At 38.9% G+C, this 14,335-nt stretch overlaps 1 protein-coding gene across 1 annotated transcript in view; it reads right to left on the bottom strand.

Moving 5' to 3' along the window:
• Nucleotides 1-14,335, bottom strand: part of LOC121524318 (solute carrier family 2, facilitated glucose transporter member 1-like) — a 31,086-nt gene that overhangs the window by 8,480 nt on the left and 8,271 nt on the right. The window contains exons 3-10 of the mRNA XM_041809654.1: nucleotides 8,817-8,918; nucleotides 7,677-7,837; nucleotides 5,612-5,852; nucleotides 5,362-5,524; nucleotides 2,589-2,776; nucleotides 2,286-2,390; nucleotides 2,096-2,194; nucleotides 337-540 (exon numbers count right to left, since the gene is read on the bottom strand). Coding sequence (XP_041665588.1) covers nucleotides 337-540; nucleotides 2,096-2,194; nucleotides 2,286-2,390; nucleotides 2,589-2,776; nucleotides 5,362-5,524; nucleotides 5,612-5,852; nucleotides 7,677-7,837; nucleotides 8,817-8,918 — 1,263 coding nt within the window. The remainder of the gene's footprint in view (nucleotides 1-336; nucleotides 541-2,095; nucleotides 2,195-2,285; nucleotides 2,391-2,588; nucleotides 2,777-5,361; nucleotides 5,525-5,611; nucleotides 5,853-7,676; nucleotides 7,838-8,816; nucleotides 8,919-14,335) is intronic.

Below are 14,335 nucleotides of genomic sequence, written 5' to 3'. Positions count from 1 at the left end.
ACCTAGCTGTGAATCAAACTAGTAACAGACAAAGAGGCAAAGCTCAGGCAGGCCCTAAAGCCTTTGTAAAGCATTAAATAATCAGTTTCCCTTTGCTAATGTTTAATTGATGTAAACATACCTTGCAAACAGACAAAAAAAGATAAGAAGAAGTACAAAGGGAAAGTCAAAAGGAGCGGAAGGCCAATCTGATACGACAAACTGATCTGATAAAAGCAAATCCCTCTTAAAAAAAGGATTAAAATTGTGAAATAAAATAAAACGATCAAAAATTGAAATGTAAAAGCACAAATAGATGATCACAATAGATTAAAACCAAAATCCCTCGTCTCTCACCTCTAGTTTGGGGAAGCTCATTCCAACCAGGAAGTTGGCCGTCCAGTTGCAGCAGCCGGCCACAGCCATGGCGGCTGGGCGGGGCCCCTGGGAGAACAGCTCGGCCACAATGAACCATGGGATCGGACCGGGACCGAGCTCAAACATCGCCACAAATAGCATGACAGCCATGATGGCCACGTAGCTCATAGCTGAGTAGCTTTTCTGCTCAGAGAGAGGAAGGAAAAGAAAGAGAAAAGAAAAGGGTATCCAGTAAATAAATATTCACTGTCTGACAGAAATATTTACACTGTTTTAATGACTTCTTGGCTGTTAGGAGCATCTGTTGGGATGTTTAAGGCTTTTTAAGACCTGCCACTGTTTCTTCAAATAGGATGAACTAGTAACACCTTGTGGCTGAAAGCTTAACTGCAAAGTAGTAAGACATTTAATGTTTTTCTCTGTTGAGAAAAGCTTCTCAGTTGAAAAGATTAATTTGGATAAAAATCATTTTAACATAGAGATTTAACTCTGACAGATTAAGGCCAGAATTATGATCTTAAAGCTGCAAAATTAAACAGATTTACAAAAGGATTTCAGTCAAACAAAGAAAAAAGATTAAATATATAACAAAATTTTACAACATTATATTGTATTGTAGCATATCATATTGTATTGTCATCTATTGAATTGTATAGTACTGTATCCCACTAACATAACTTATCACATCATACGCTGTATCACATGTTACCATATAGTTCTGTACCATACAGTAACATCATGTTGTATCATATTGTTGTATTGTATCCTGTCCTATTGTATTCTGTCATATTGTATCATGTCATAATTTTCTGTATAGTATGGCGTCATATCTTATGATCTTATTGCATCGTATACTATTGCATTGTATCCCATTGCATGGTATCGTGTTCTGTATGGATCCTCAGGCAGGGGTCTCTGGTTGTCCCAGGGGCCCACCTGAAATCTAAAGGGGACAGGGCTTTTTCTGTCCGGGCCCCCAAGACTCTGGATCTCCCTGCCTGAGGAAATCAGATTGACTGAGTCAGTGACTTCTTTTAAATTTCTTCTTAAGACATACTTTTATCGAAGAGCCTTTCATGATTTTTCTTGAATTTTAACTGCTCTTATTTACCTGATTTTATTTAAGTTTGACATGTCCTTTGTTACCTGTATCTACTTTGCTGCCTGATTACTGGTATTTTATTTGCATTGTAATTTCTGTTGCTTGTGAAGCACTTTGTAACTCTGTTTTGAAAAGAGCTCTACAATTAAAGATTATTATTATTATTATTATTATTATTACTATTATTATTATTATTATTATTAAAGTATCCTATGGTATTGTAGTAGAAGAACTGAGGTGGGCTGACTGGCTTAATTGTAGCTAAAGGCTGGTATGTGAACTGCCCCAAAGCTGTACACTCTTCTTGCAGCCAAAGTTACATCATGCTGACAGCGAGTATCCGAGGTGTTCTTGGGAATGGGATGGACATTGTTGTACCTTATGAAAGTTATAATATTGTAAAATCAATTTCAAAGTTCAAAGTTAAAAAAATGCTTTAATGTCATGAATGGTTAAGACCTTTGTTGCCAAAGCAGAGTACGTAAAAACTAGTGCTGTTACTTGATTAAAAAAATGAATCAAGTTAATCACATCACTACACTGTGATTAATCATGATTATTCAGCATTTTTTATAGTTTAAGTATATTTTTATGTTCTTTTTTCACCCAGCCTTCACCTTCAAACACTTAACTCACCAGCATGAGGGAAACCGTCATGATCACAGCGCTGATTGCCATCCCACCCAATCCCAGCAGGTGCAGAGTCCTTCGTCCCGCCTTCTCCACCAGGAAGAGCTGCAGGACAGACACAGGAGGGCGTGAAGAGCTGCTGGAAACACACAAACTAGAATGAAAAAGCAAAGACAGGCACAATGACACCACTCACAGAAACGACAGTGAAGATGGTGTTGACGATGCCAGCTCCGATGGTGGCGTAGATCGGCTGTTTCACACCTGCAGTCTGGAAGATTCCTGTCGAGTAGTAAAACACCTGAAAGACACAGAGGGGAGGAAAAGGATTTAAGTTTTCTGTATTTAAATCTGAACAAACAAATCAAAGGATGGGTATTTTCTCAACCCTCTCCAGCTGTCATACAGTACATGTGTTTTTAAATCTCATATGTAAGGTATAAAATCCTCTTTCATCTTTCCCCCTCTGAGTGTTTGCGTTATTGCTTTGCTGACTCACGGCGTTGATCCCTGACAGCTGCTGGGAGAGCTGCAGCATGACGGCGATGAGGAGCGGCTGTCTGTACGCCGCCGAGCGGAACAGCTCTGGGATGGTCACCTTCTTCTCCATGGCCATCTTGGCGCTCTCCTCCTTCATCTCCTGCAGGTCTTTACTCACATCCTCACTGCCACGCAGACGCACCAATGCTGTCAAATAGACACAGGTATTGTTTGCAGATGATGGTAAAAAAATGTAAATCAATGACACTTAAAGGAACTAAAACATCTAATTAAAAACCAGTGGTCAAATGCCTCATCTAGGTCAGCGTTTTCCAGGCTTGGGTGGTTTGATTTTGATTGAAAGAGTTAAACAAAGCAAAGAAGCAGGAAAAGTGTCTGTATTTCCACCAGAAGGAGCAGTGAGGCTTACTTTGCGGTCACTATGATGCAACTCTCAGTGAGTCTTGTCTTTGTTTATGTTTGTGCTGGGTGAGGGGTGTAAAGCAGAAGTGGGTCAGGGCCTCAGAGTCGACCCTAACTGGCTGCTCTTTGAACAGATGCCAAAACCTGCTGCTTTTTCAAGGACTCTCCTCTCTCTGGGCTAAAATATCGTCCACAGTCACCTGATGTGACCCTCCATGTGATACTCCATATCCGTATCTCTACAGCTCTCAGCAACTAATTTACTCTCAAATCTGCTCCTTTCCCCTTACTAAGTCCTTCATTCATTTTTTTTCCTCATTCATCTCACCCCTGTGAATTTTCCATTTGTTTTTCCTTGATTTGGATTTTATATTCCATACTGCATGATTTGTTACACCCTGAAATGCATATTTGGTTAAATGTTTTTTTTTACTTAAAGTAAATAAAGAAAACTTGTACATGTAGAAAATAAGCCTCCTCATTTCAAATGAAGCCAAAATCCCCCTGAGACCTGAGGTTTTCACTGCAACACATTTTTAGTTTCTCCCAATTATTTGAGATAAGTTGGGCATGAAAAGGTCAAACATTAGTCTTGTATATGAACAGGAATTTCTTCAAAAATGTCCTTCCTAATATCCACACAAATCCCCTAAAATAAAAAACTGAAATTGCTTTGAAAATTCTTAAACATATTTTTGAAGTTCCCCATAAAACATACCCCAAATTTTCTTCAAAAAGTCCCCAAATGTTACAGTGGTACTTTTTCATAAAGCCTAAGTGTTCAAATTTTTAACCCCCCCCCCAAAATCCATGTAAACTCATTAAAAGTTTCAAGCTATGTCCCCAAATTTCACTGCAAACCCCCTCCCACCCAAAAAAATTGCAAATACATTCCCCAAAATTCCATTCCAAAAGAACCCCCCAAAATCAAAGCAAACTTAATCAAAACTACTAATGAATTTCTCCAAAATATAAATCTTTTAAATGTCCACAGAAATTCCTAAAAATTTCCAAGCAAGTTCCCTGAAATATCCAAACAGCAAATTCTTCCAACATTAAAAGGCAATTACTCAAAGGCAATTGTTATTCTGGATAACAATCTCAAAAATTCCAATTGCAGAAGTTATGGCTAGGTTAAAGGAAAGTCAAAATATTACGTCTTGAAATGTACACAGGGTCAAAGGAGGACATGACAGGGCCTCAAATAAACATTCTTTCTAATGGCCAGCAGGGGGCAACGTCAGTAAGATGGAAAAATGTCTAAAATGGTAAGAAAGCAGATAAGAAAAAGGCCCTACATTTCCATTGATTTTAACCTCACTGAATATTTACCTCATTCAGTCTCTTGTTCCCTGTCTTTTGCAGTATGATGTTAATTTTGTAAACTATCATCCAGCTTAAAGGAAAACAGACAGTAAGGCAGGATATGCTGATGGGATGAGTTCCCATGGTTGAAAGTCTGCAGCCTATCAACAAGAATGAAGTTTGGCAATGCCTCTTCCACAAAATGGTCATTTTGGCATAAAATCAAGCTTGTGGATGGACAAACCGCTCGGTTCAAGGCTTCAAGAGGCTATTTATGAAGATAGATAAAGTGTCTCTGTCTCCCATAATAGAGGAAGGACTTTCTGACCTATACTGCAGTTTGCTGATAGGGGACATGCTTTTGCTTCACTTGAAGGAGCTTTTGTGTTTTCCATCTTTTTATACAGTCTATAGTTAGTCCACATATCAATAAGAGACACTTCAATAGCTGAGTCAATTCATTTTGAGTATAAGAAGCTCAGATTTTATACCAATTAATCATGTCAAGTATTTCTGTGGTAGTAGAAATAAAGTGAAAAGTGTAAAAGGAGTGTCAAGTACTGACTGAATAGATGAAAAAAACTGAGGTAGAGGCAACTGCAACCATTTTCAGAAGTTGCATTGATATTAGCAGCAAAAATGACCACGGTGTAGCAGTAATACTGGTATTCCTTCCAGTAAAATTAGTTGAATTCTCAGCAAACATTTTCATTATTATGTAGAAGCTGTGGGATACACTACTGATACCACTGAGCCATAATTGAGTGCAATCATGATTTAAAAGAACTTCTTTTTTGGAGATAGGACGGTGGATGTAGGCATAAAACCAACATATAAACTCCTACAGTGAGAGATCATTAAAGCTTATCTCTTAGCTTCAGTATTCAAAGTAACCCCTGTAGGTTACAATCTGTTATTTGATGATTTCACAACACACGTTAGGTGTTCTAAAAAGTTTTTGGTGATTAAGACTTTTTTAATGTTTTTAGCATCTGTGCAAGATTCTAGTTTTTATTTAATGTGATTTTGTAACATTTGGGACCTCTGTAAGTATGACTGCGTACCTTTGCGTGCCTGCTCCTCCTGTTTCAGGTTGATGAGCAGGAAGCGCGGGCTCTCAGGGCAGAAAGGCAACAGGATGCACTGCAGCACAGCCGGGGCCACAGTGAGGGCCAGCAGCAGGGGCCACAGCTTGTCTGAGCCCAGCAGAGCCTCCAAACCAAAGATCTAAACATTAAGAGCCAAGATAGTGGGGTCACATTTAGAGCAAAAGATGAAATAATATATATATGGTCACTAGAGAGCTGTGCTGACCTGAGCGATAAGGATGCCCACCACCACACCGAGCTGGTGAAGAGTCCCGAAGGCTCCTCTGAGGGGAGTGGGCGACACTTCACCCACATACATGGGAGTCAGACCGGTGAAGAGACCGCAGAAAAGCCCGATGACAAGGCGACCGGCAATCACCATCTCATAGGAGGAGCAGATGGTGGAGAAGCCCATGAGGAGGCCACCGATCACAGCCAGACAGTTCACCAGGAACATGGAGCGACGCCTGGAGAAGAGGAGGACAGAGAGAGTCTGATGTAGACAACGGACTCTACAGAGTCTGTAAACATAAATGTCAGCAATCAGCCAGTAGAACGGAGATTTCATGATGGCTGGGATTAAACTGGAATTTAATGGCTTTGAATCCTGAAAATATTTGGTAATTTTGATAAGGACTGAATTGATTAAAATATTTAACACAAAAAGTTGCTAATGAAATATCATACATACTTGTTATGAATGTTTAAAGAAGCGGATATTTTCGTCCAGAAAGGAAGCACTTGGCAACAGCTGTACTCCCACTTATTAGTTTTCAATAAAACACTGGGATTCATTTTGCAAAAGTCTTAAGTTTTACATAAACCAATACTGGTGTAAAGCAGTCCCCTCCCCCCCAAATTTACCTAAGAAAACCGGACCCCCACAGGACCCAAGCGAGAAGAAAAAGCAACACACTGCCATCGAAAATCAACATAGATTTGAATTGTTTCATTGACAAAACCCAAAAAAGGCCTATGTATGCTTTTCTTATCAAAATACCTTTGTATAAATAACTTCATAACTGCTTTATCATGGTTTTAATCAATATTTGCAAATCTAGTTTTGGCAGCCTCAGAACAGACAAAGCCTCGCCCCTCTGTAAGATCTTTGGCGCCTCCCCAGGGGCCCTGGACTCCAGGTTGGGAACCAATGGTATAAAGCATGTTATTTCAAGACACTTCATAGTTGATTATTAGTAAGAAAAAGTGTCAAAATGAGTAGAAATACCTGAATATTATATAAAAAATGTATTTCATTTCAGTCAACAGCTGGGTGGAGAAAGACGCTAAGAGGTTTGTAGTTAAAGAAGACTGAAACCGACAAGTCTATTGATTAACTGAGAAATATCTTCCAGTATGCCAAGAGTGATTGATTTTCCTCAGAGTGTGAAGGTCAGGAGCTTTTTGGTCTTGTTAGTTCACTGATAGGTGGTTGTTTGTCCAGTTTTATGGAGCAAATATATGCACTTATGTATGCATTTACACCTGAAAGCCTGATCTTGCATGTCAAGACAAGGACCCTAGGAAATCTTTGCTGTCTTTATGTTTCCTCTATTTTTGCTCTTTTTTGTTTCAAGTATCATCATGTAACACAAGACTACATCTGTGTGAAGAAATAGTTCAACAATTTTAGAAGTAAATACTCAAGAACACAACTCCAACTTTGAGGGTTTAGGGAGCTTGAGTTGTTAAAAATAAGCTTAGCTTAGCATAAAGGCTGATGGAAGAAGACAGCTAGCTCACCGTCTTAGTTTAATTTGGCACAAGCAGGTAAAGAACAACAGATATTTTTATTTTACTGTGTCAAAAGCAAAGCTAGTTGTTACTTCTTTCCATCTGTATGCTAAGCTAACCATTAGCCACCTGACTTCAGCTCTGAAAGGATGTAATAAGATTTCATCTAACTCTTGTAAATGTATTTGTGTTTTCCACAACTGCTCCAGCACATCCTTATAAATATTAAGAACATCCCAGTGTTTAAAACAACACTCATCCCAGAAGAGTGACAACAGGATTACGGGAAAACATTAAAATAAATGGAGGACTTTAGGAACAACTCTGGGGAACATTAGAGCTGAGCTGTGGGCTTGAGACAGACATGGTTTATTTCCTCCATTAGTGGAAATGGTTTGTGACTGTTCAACTGAACCACACAGGAAACACAGAGCAATTAAAGAGAAAACCACACCTCAGGTTTAAGGCATGGTTGACTAGAAAATATGTTAGCCAAGATAAAGAGTTTGAGAAAAACAAAACGTTAGCGTTTCATAATGCGCAAGTGTAAGTCCTACCTGCCAAATCTGTCCGCCATGACACCCACACTGAAGGAGCCCACCATGCCACCCACACTAAAGATGGCGACAGCAACACTCCAGACAATTGTAGCGACCCCTTGGCTGATTGGTACGCCATAACGCTCGATCCAGGTAGCATTGAAGAAAGACCGTAGTTTCTGTTGAAAAAAAATACAGAAATGTACCTTTAATTTTTCTGCTCAGTTTTATTAAGTAAACATTTTCAACCTTACAGGTGGTGTTATCCATGGTATGATGGATGGATTTGGGTTTTTTTGCTGGTAAACTACAAAATATGTGATGTTTTTGTCTCCCTGTTTATGCTAGGCTACTGCTAACTAGCTCACACCATATCGACCACTGGTAGTGAATACGATCCATGAGGGGACCTAAAGTAGTTGACATTAGCCACTGCTTTCTTGCATTGCTTCTTTGCCGCACCCAAAGTAAGGTTTATGCCACAGCTGCCCTAAATTAACAGCATTAGTAATTACCAAAATAATTTTTTATGTTTCTGCAATGGTTAATACATCAATAGGTAGAAGCTCTTTAACCCAAATGATATTTTTAATGTTAAAATAGAATTATTATTGTTATCCATGAATTTTCAAATTTACCAATCTACAAAAAAAATGAAAAAAATAGTAAAGCACATTATTATTTCTTGATTAATATGTCAAATTATAGTTATGTAGTTGCATTCCTGAACAGAAAAATTAGTTACAGTGGTTGAATGTTATGCTTGATTAATTTCTGACTTCTCAGAGAAGCCCAGTGAGCCGGCTCAAATTTGGGTGAATTCAGTTTGAAATCCCTCATTCCTGTTCAAAATGGTAAAACGTGGAGAGCTCACTGAAAATGAAAGAGTCCGCATTAAAGCACTTCATGATGCTGGATGGTCTCTGAGACAAATATGACAGGTGGTCTAATAAATTTGTTAAGCACTGTATATTCTTGAAATATCTCCAATCTCTTATCTCAGGAAAGAGAAACATTACAGAACAGATTAAATTCTTCCCTTAGTTACATACGTGCATGAAGAGTGTTTCAGACATTTATCATTACAGAACACCTGCTGTTCACATCTGGAGGAGCTAATGTGCTAACTGTTGCCAGTTTCAGTGTTATATCACCAACCTCCTCTGGAGCGTTGATGACTCCTGTGTTGTAACCAAACTGCAGAGAGCCGATCACAGCGGTGCCCAGAGAGAACAGGAGGTACCCTGTCACCTGCTTACCCTGCAGGAAGACAACAAGAAGACAAAGTGTCAGGAAAGGAAGGAAAAGAAGAGGACAAATGTGAGGATTCAAGAAGGGGAGGGAAGGAGAGAAAGAGGGACACATAAATATGAAATGTGAGCTTATAATGAGGTTTCAATCATTGTGGCTGGTACACAGACATTCAAATGCAATAAACTTTAATGCTGACGCCAGACAGGTCAGTGATGCAGTGACACAGACTTATTAAAGGCTATAGTAGATATTAGACTTTGTTTAGATGTGTATCCCATACAGCTACACAAGACTACACAATATAAGACAGAATTCAAGACATCAATCTGTTTTCCCCCCATAAACAGAAACAAAATGTCACTTTTAAAGGTAAAGTAAAGACTAACCTCCAAAACTATTAGCATTTTAAACCACATCCTGCATTTACACTACATCTACACAACAATTAGGCTTCCTTTGCCATGTAAAGCTATCGTTTAGTATTTGTTTGTTAGGGTTTAACACCAGAACTGCCAAAGGGTAAAATTTACCCAAGGCTGTTCTTTAATATCTTACTTGATGTGTATACAGTTTTAAAGACTGTCAGTCTTTGACTTTTCCTAAAAGTTTGTTAAATAGCACCTAGTGTCATAAAAAAATCTTTTGCCTAAACCTACATTTTTTAAATGGACATTTATATCTAGAATCACCATGCAGGTGAAATTTACCCCATCAGAAAGCCTTGATTTTCCCATTGTTTTATTTCACATCAGCAATAAATAGATGCTGCAATGAAAATACCATCTCTCTATTGCAGCAATGCCTAATCAGAAGTCGATAGATCAACCTTTAACATGGATACAACAGGGAAAAAAGACATTTACCATTGATTAATGTCAAAAGGTAATCTGAGTGCTTTTAATGAAGAAGAACACAGTGATTAGGAAGTTTAGGGATTAAAAATCAGTCCAAATACGATTTTCTAGTTGACAGATCAGCTTCCAACAGTGATCTAGTTTGCTATCTGGGGTTAATAAGCTGTTCAATGTCCGTGGTTAACTAACAGTCCTTGATCAGTGCTATTTATGAAAATCAAGCCACTTTAATGACAGGTAAATTTGACCCATTGGCTGTTTTAGGTATGTAGAGATCCACAGTGGTTCTAGTGTTAACAGAATAACACGGGTGAAATTCAAACCTGAAGCAGTTCATCAGCTCCTGCTATTGAGTCAGCCAGCAAAACAACATCGATTAGTCTCTATAATAAAATCAAGGTAAGTGTATGATAAGTGGTGCTGTGGTCATAACGATGAGAAATTACTGTTTGTCTCTCAGTAAGCATCCGTAACAGTGGTTCTTCTTCTTTGAGGCTCCGTCCTCTATCCCTTTAAGCATGATTACTGCCCATCCCGGGGCAGTTGTAGGGTTTCTGGACACATCCACTCTGGTAATCTGTCATTTTAACATGTGTAGTGTGTCATAGACTGGGCTTTATTCCAGGTGTAAACCAGCCCAGACTCTTTTCCTTCTTACATCATCACATCATCAATTGTGTACCTCAGGGTAGTCTGTCGCGTCTGTCTGTCAAGTCATGGCACAAATTTATGGCTCTGTGATCGCCTAATCTGACATTGTTGCCAACGTAACAGACTAGAAAATCATGCTGTCTGACCTCGGCTTCAGGTGGACCCAGATCCCAGCTCAGGAAATAGTGGTGTACAAGATGATTCATATCATTACACAGTGATCAAATCAGCCACAGGCATCTCCAGTTACATAGCCTATTAAAAAATTTTGTTGTATAAAAAAATTTTCCATTGAGGTACTTAACTGGATCAATAGAAATAAGATCATACTGTAAGATGCTTTCTTCATTTCATTATTATGACCTGTGCTCTATTACAGCTGTTCCTGTTTTCATATTTTATGGTTTTCAACTTTGACCTTTGGAAAAACTGGCAAAACTGTTATATGAAAAGTTCTTAACTGATTCAATCTTTCAAAAAGGAATTATTTGTTGTTATTTTTTAAATAATAGTCTTTCATGTGGCATATTATTCCCATTTTCTGCCTTTGAACACAGGCTCCTTGGGTTCAAATCAAATGCCTGTGTCATGCTTTAGTCTAAACTATAAAGTGGATCAAGCACCAGAAAAGAACTTTGACCCTGTATAAACCATCTCTAAACAGCCATTCTCAGAACGGTCTGGTTTGGTGTGTGTCTCTTTATAATTATGATTTCTATACTGTATTTCTTTTACAAAAACTATTTCAAACATACAATTAAAAGTTTGGTCAACAAAAGAAAAGTAGGTTAATTTTTGAGTAAAAAAAGGGAGAAACAAACCAATAGTTGCCTGACAGACTGTTTCATATATTTCACATTCATCTGCAAACCTCCCATAGAAAGTGTTTGGGAAGGGCAGGTCCTTTCAAAAAAGTCTTGACAGGTGATTGGACTAATGTTCTGTCTGTCACATCCATGACGGGCCAATCAGAGAGACCAGACAAAATGATGCAGTAGACATGCACAGCTCCAGTATAACCTGAGCTCTACAGGCTAGTGCTGCTGTAGTTTATGAAAAGCAGAGCTTGTCAGTGGCTAAAATCCATGCTGAAATCTATCAGGAGAAGTGCAAAAACATTTTCTCTGCCAAGAGAAGCTTTTTTTGTGTGGCTCTTTGCTCTTGTTATAATAAAGAAATGGGTTCCAGTTCTAATATAACTGCTGCTGTGGCTACAACTGAGCTTATTGCAGAATTTGAAGAGCGATAAACATCTTTTCCTTCATGACAAAGCTTTCAGTTTCAAGAAATGTGGTCCAGTTTTTACAAAACTACTGCTATACAATTGCTATATCCAAGATAATTGCTACACTGGTGGAAGCCATTGCTATCAGCTTCCAGTACAACTAAAACTTCATACCAAGGAGTTTAAAGGGATACTTCAACATTTTGGCAAATTCGCCCATTGCCATAATTCCTATAGTCTTAGTAATAGGTTTGTTACCTTCAGTTGTCGGTGCAAGCTATTTTTAGATCTGCGCTGCCGAGTTTGGACCTGCTGTGCCAACTCAATGTAAGCAGACGGTATTTCCAGCTTTCCCTCATCAAACTCATCAAATACACAATCCAACAACTGCAAAATGCTCTCGTGGAAAAGTTGTGACCTGCACATTCACCACGCTTCACAATAATAATGTATAATTGTGTAACATTACCACACATGAAGCAAACACTCAGAACTATTTCTTGAGTAAACCATTGGGCGGAGTGACACAGTACAGCAGCCATGTCTGGAGTGTAGTTCTGGCTTTGCATTTAATTTTAAAACATCTCCGTCTTGTAATGTTCCATGATTATTTCATAGCGTGGTGAATGTGCAGGTCACAGCTTGTCCACGAGAGCATTTTTGGAGTTGTTGGATTGTGTATTTGATGAGTTTGATGAGGGAAAGCCGGAATACTCTCTGCTTACATTGAGTTGGCACAGCAGGTCCAAACTCGGCAGCGCCGATCTGAAAATAGCTTGCACCAACAACTGAAGGTAACAAACCTATTACTAAGACTATAGGAATTATGGCAATGGGCGAATTTGCCAAAATGTTGAAGTATCCCTTTAAGGCTCTTCATTGCATTTTTTCCATGATTGGGCATGTGACCTCAAGAGGGTGCTCTGCTAATTTTGTCCACTGAGAGGGCAGTGACTTGAATGTCTGAAAAACCACACCCCTGTTGATTCAAGGCCAAAGAGAGGTAGTCTTATTCAGGTCACCAAAAAGCAGCATCACTGCAGAGATTCATGGCTACCAACTCTCGTCCTGTGTTCTCTTAGTGTACTTCTCTACAGCAATAAATAGTCATTAAAGGTCAGATTTAATCAAACGTCTTCTGACTGATCCCACATATAAGATCCAGGCAGGTCAGGCAGGGTCAGAGCAGCAGAAATTAGGCCACTGTGTCTCCTCGGCGTCTTTCTGCTGATAAGTGAAACCCAGCTGTCCGTGCTGACGCTGCAGATCGAGCTGCTGTTATTTGAGACAGTACTGAGGACCGCTCAGAACTCAGGTGATCCACTGCCCTTGGTACAACAATATCAGATCGAGGTCAGACAATATTAGCATGGGCTGCACTTCTGCAGGATTCACTGTAGCCAGAGGGGCAGGGCTCTTAAAGGACCAATCAGACGACAAAATGTGTGACGGAAATGAGATGAAGGTCAAAGTGGAATTATTCAAAAGGAGATCAGTCACTGCTGGAAACTCAGCAGGGTTTCTTTCATGTTTGATGCTTTCTTCATGAAACTGTGGTCTAATACAAAGCAGTTATAAAGGTAAAGGCCTGAGATCAGCAGAAACTGTGGGCAAAAAACAGCAGTTTGAGAGCAAAAGGAAGGAAGTAAAAGTATGCTGCAATATGAACCAGCATGAACCAGTTGAGAAAGAAAACAACAGATGTCATCTTGGAAAACATTTCTGCCAGGTAGGACGAGTGTTATTTCTGAAATAACATTCAGATCAACCAATCATCTCTCTGACATCTCAGTGCACCTGTGCCACTCTCGTTTTAGAGTTGTCTGTGTGCTTTGCTAAACTTTACAAATTTATATAAGTAGAGCTGAGCACATTTGTTCAGCAGAACAACTTAAAAAAAAAAAAGAAATCTGTCTTTCAAAGACAAAAATTTGGACTTATTCTCATTTCTACACATCCCAGTAGACATTTCAACGTCACACAGTCTGTTTCACCCAGTCCTAGGCCCGCCTGGACAGCAAAAAAAACCTGCTACTCATGAAGTACATGTGCTAAATGAATACTCCTGTTCACAAAGTCCCATTTGTAATCTGTGTAGTGCACATTTTGTAAATGGAAAGTGTAGAAAGCTTGACACTTCAGTATCAGATGCCTGAAAATCATTTTATGAAATGTTAAATGAAACATTTGTCCATAGCAAATGCAAGCACTAATAATGTAGCAACTGCTGGTGTTAAGGTTTAAAACTTGACCCTATTAGCTGGTGCCTTTTATCTGTATGAGATATAGAAAACAGAGTCACCTTAGCTCAGTATTCATTTTGGCAGCTATTTTAAATTCTGTTTTGTCTTAGTCTTAGTCTTTAGGTGAAACGTTGTTTAGTTTTAGTCACATTTGAGTCATTTCCATTCATTATAGTTTTCATCTATTTTTGGTTGATGAAAACTCATAATCCTTTCTGTCCCATTTTGATTTTAAAAAGTACATTTATTCTTTACTTATAGTCACAATATTATTCTCTTTGAGCTAATTTAATCAGCCAAACTGTAAAACTAATATGAACGCAAAGGTGCAGGTATAGGGTCCTTGGTCATAGTAGTGGCATTAGCCTCCGAAGATTTCAGAGAGTGTTTCCTCTTCAGGCATGGTGCACTTGCGAAGCTAGGCCATACAATGCTACAGACAGGTATAGC

This window comes from Cheilinus undulatus, linkage group 16, assembly GCF_018320785.1.
Source record: "Cheilinus undulatus linkage group 16, ASM1832078v1, whole genome shotgun sequence".
Lineage (NCBI taxonomy): Eukaryota > Metazoa > Chordata > Actinopteri > Labriformes > Labridae > Cheilinus > Cheilinus undulatus.
This window is presented reverse-complemented; position numbering and strand designations above follow the sequence as displayed.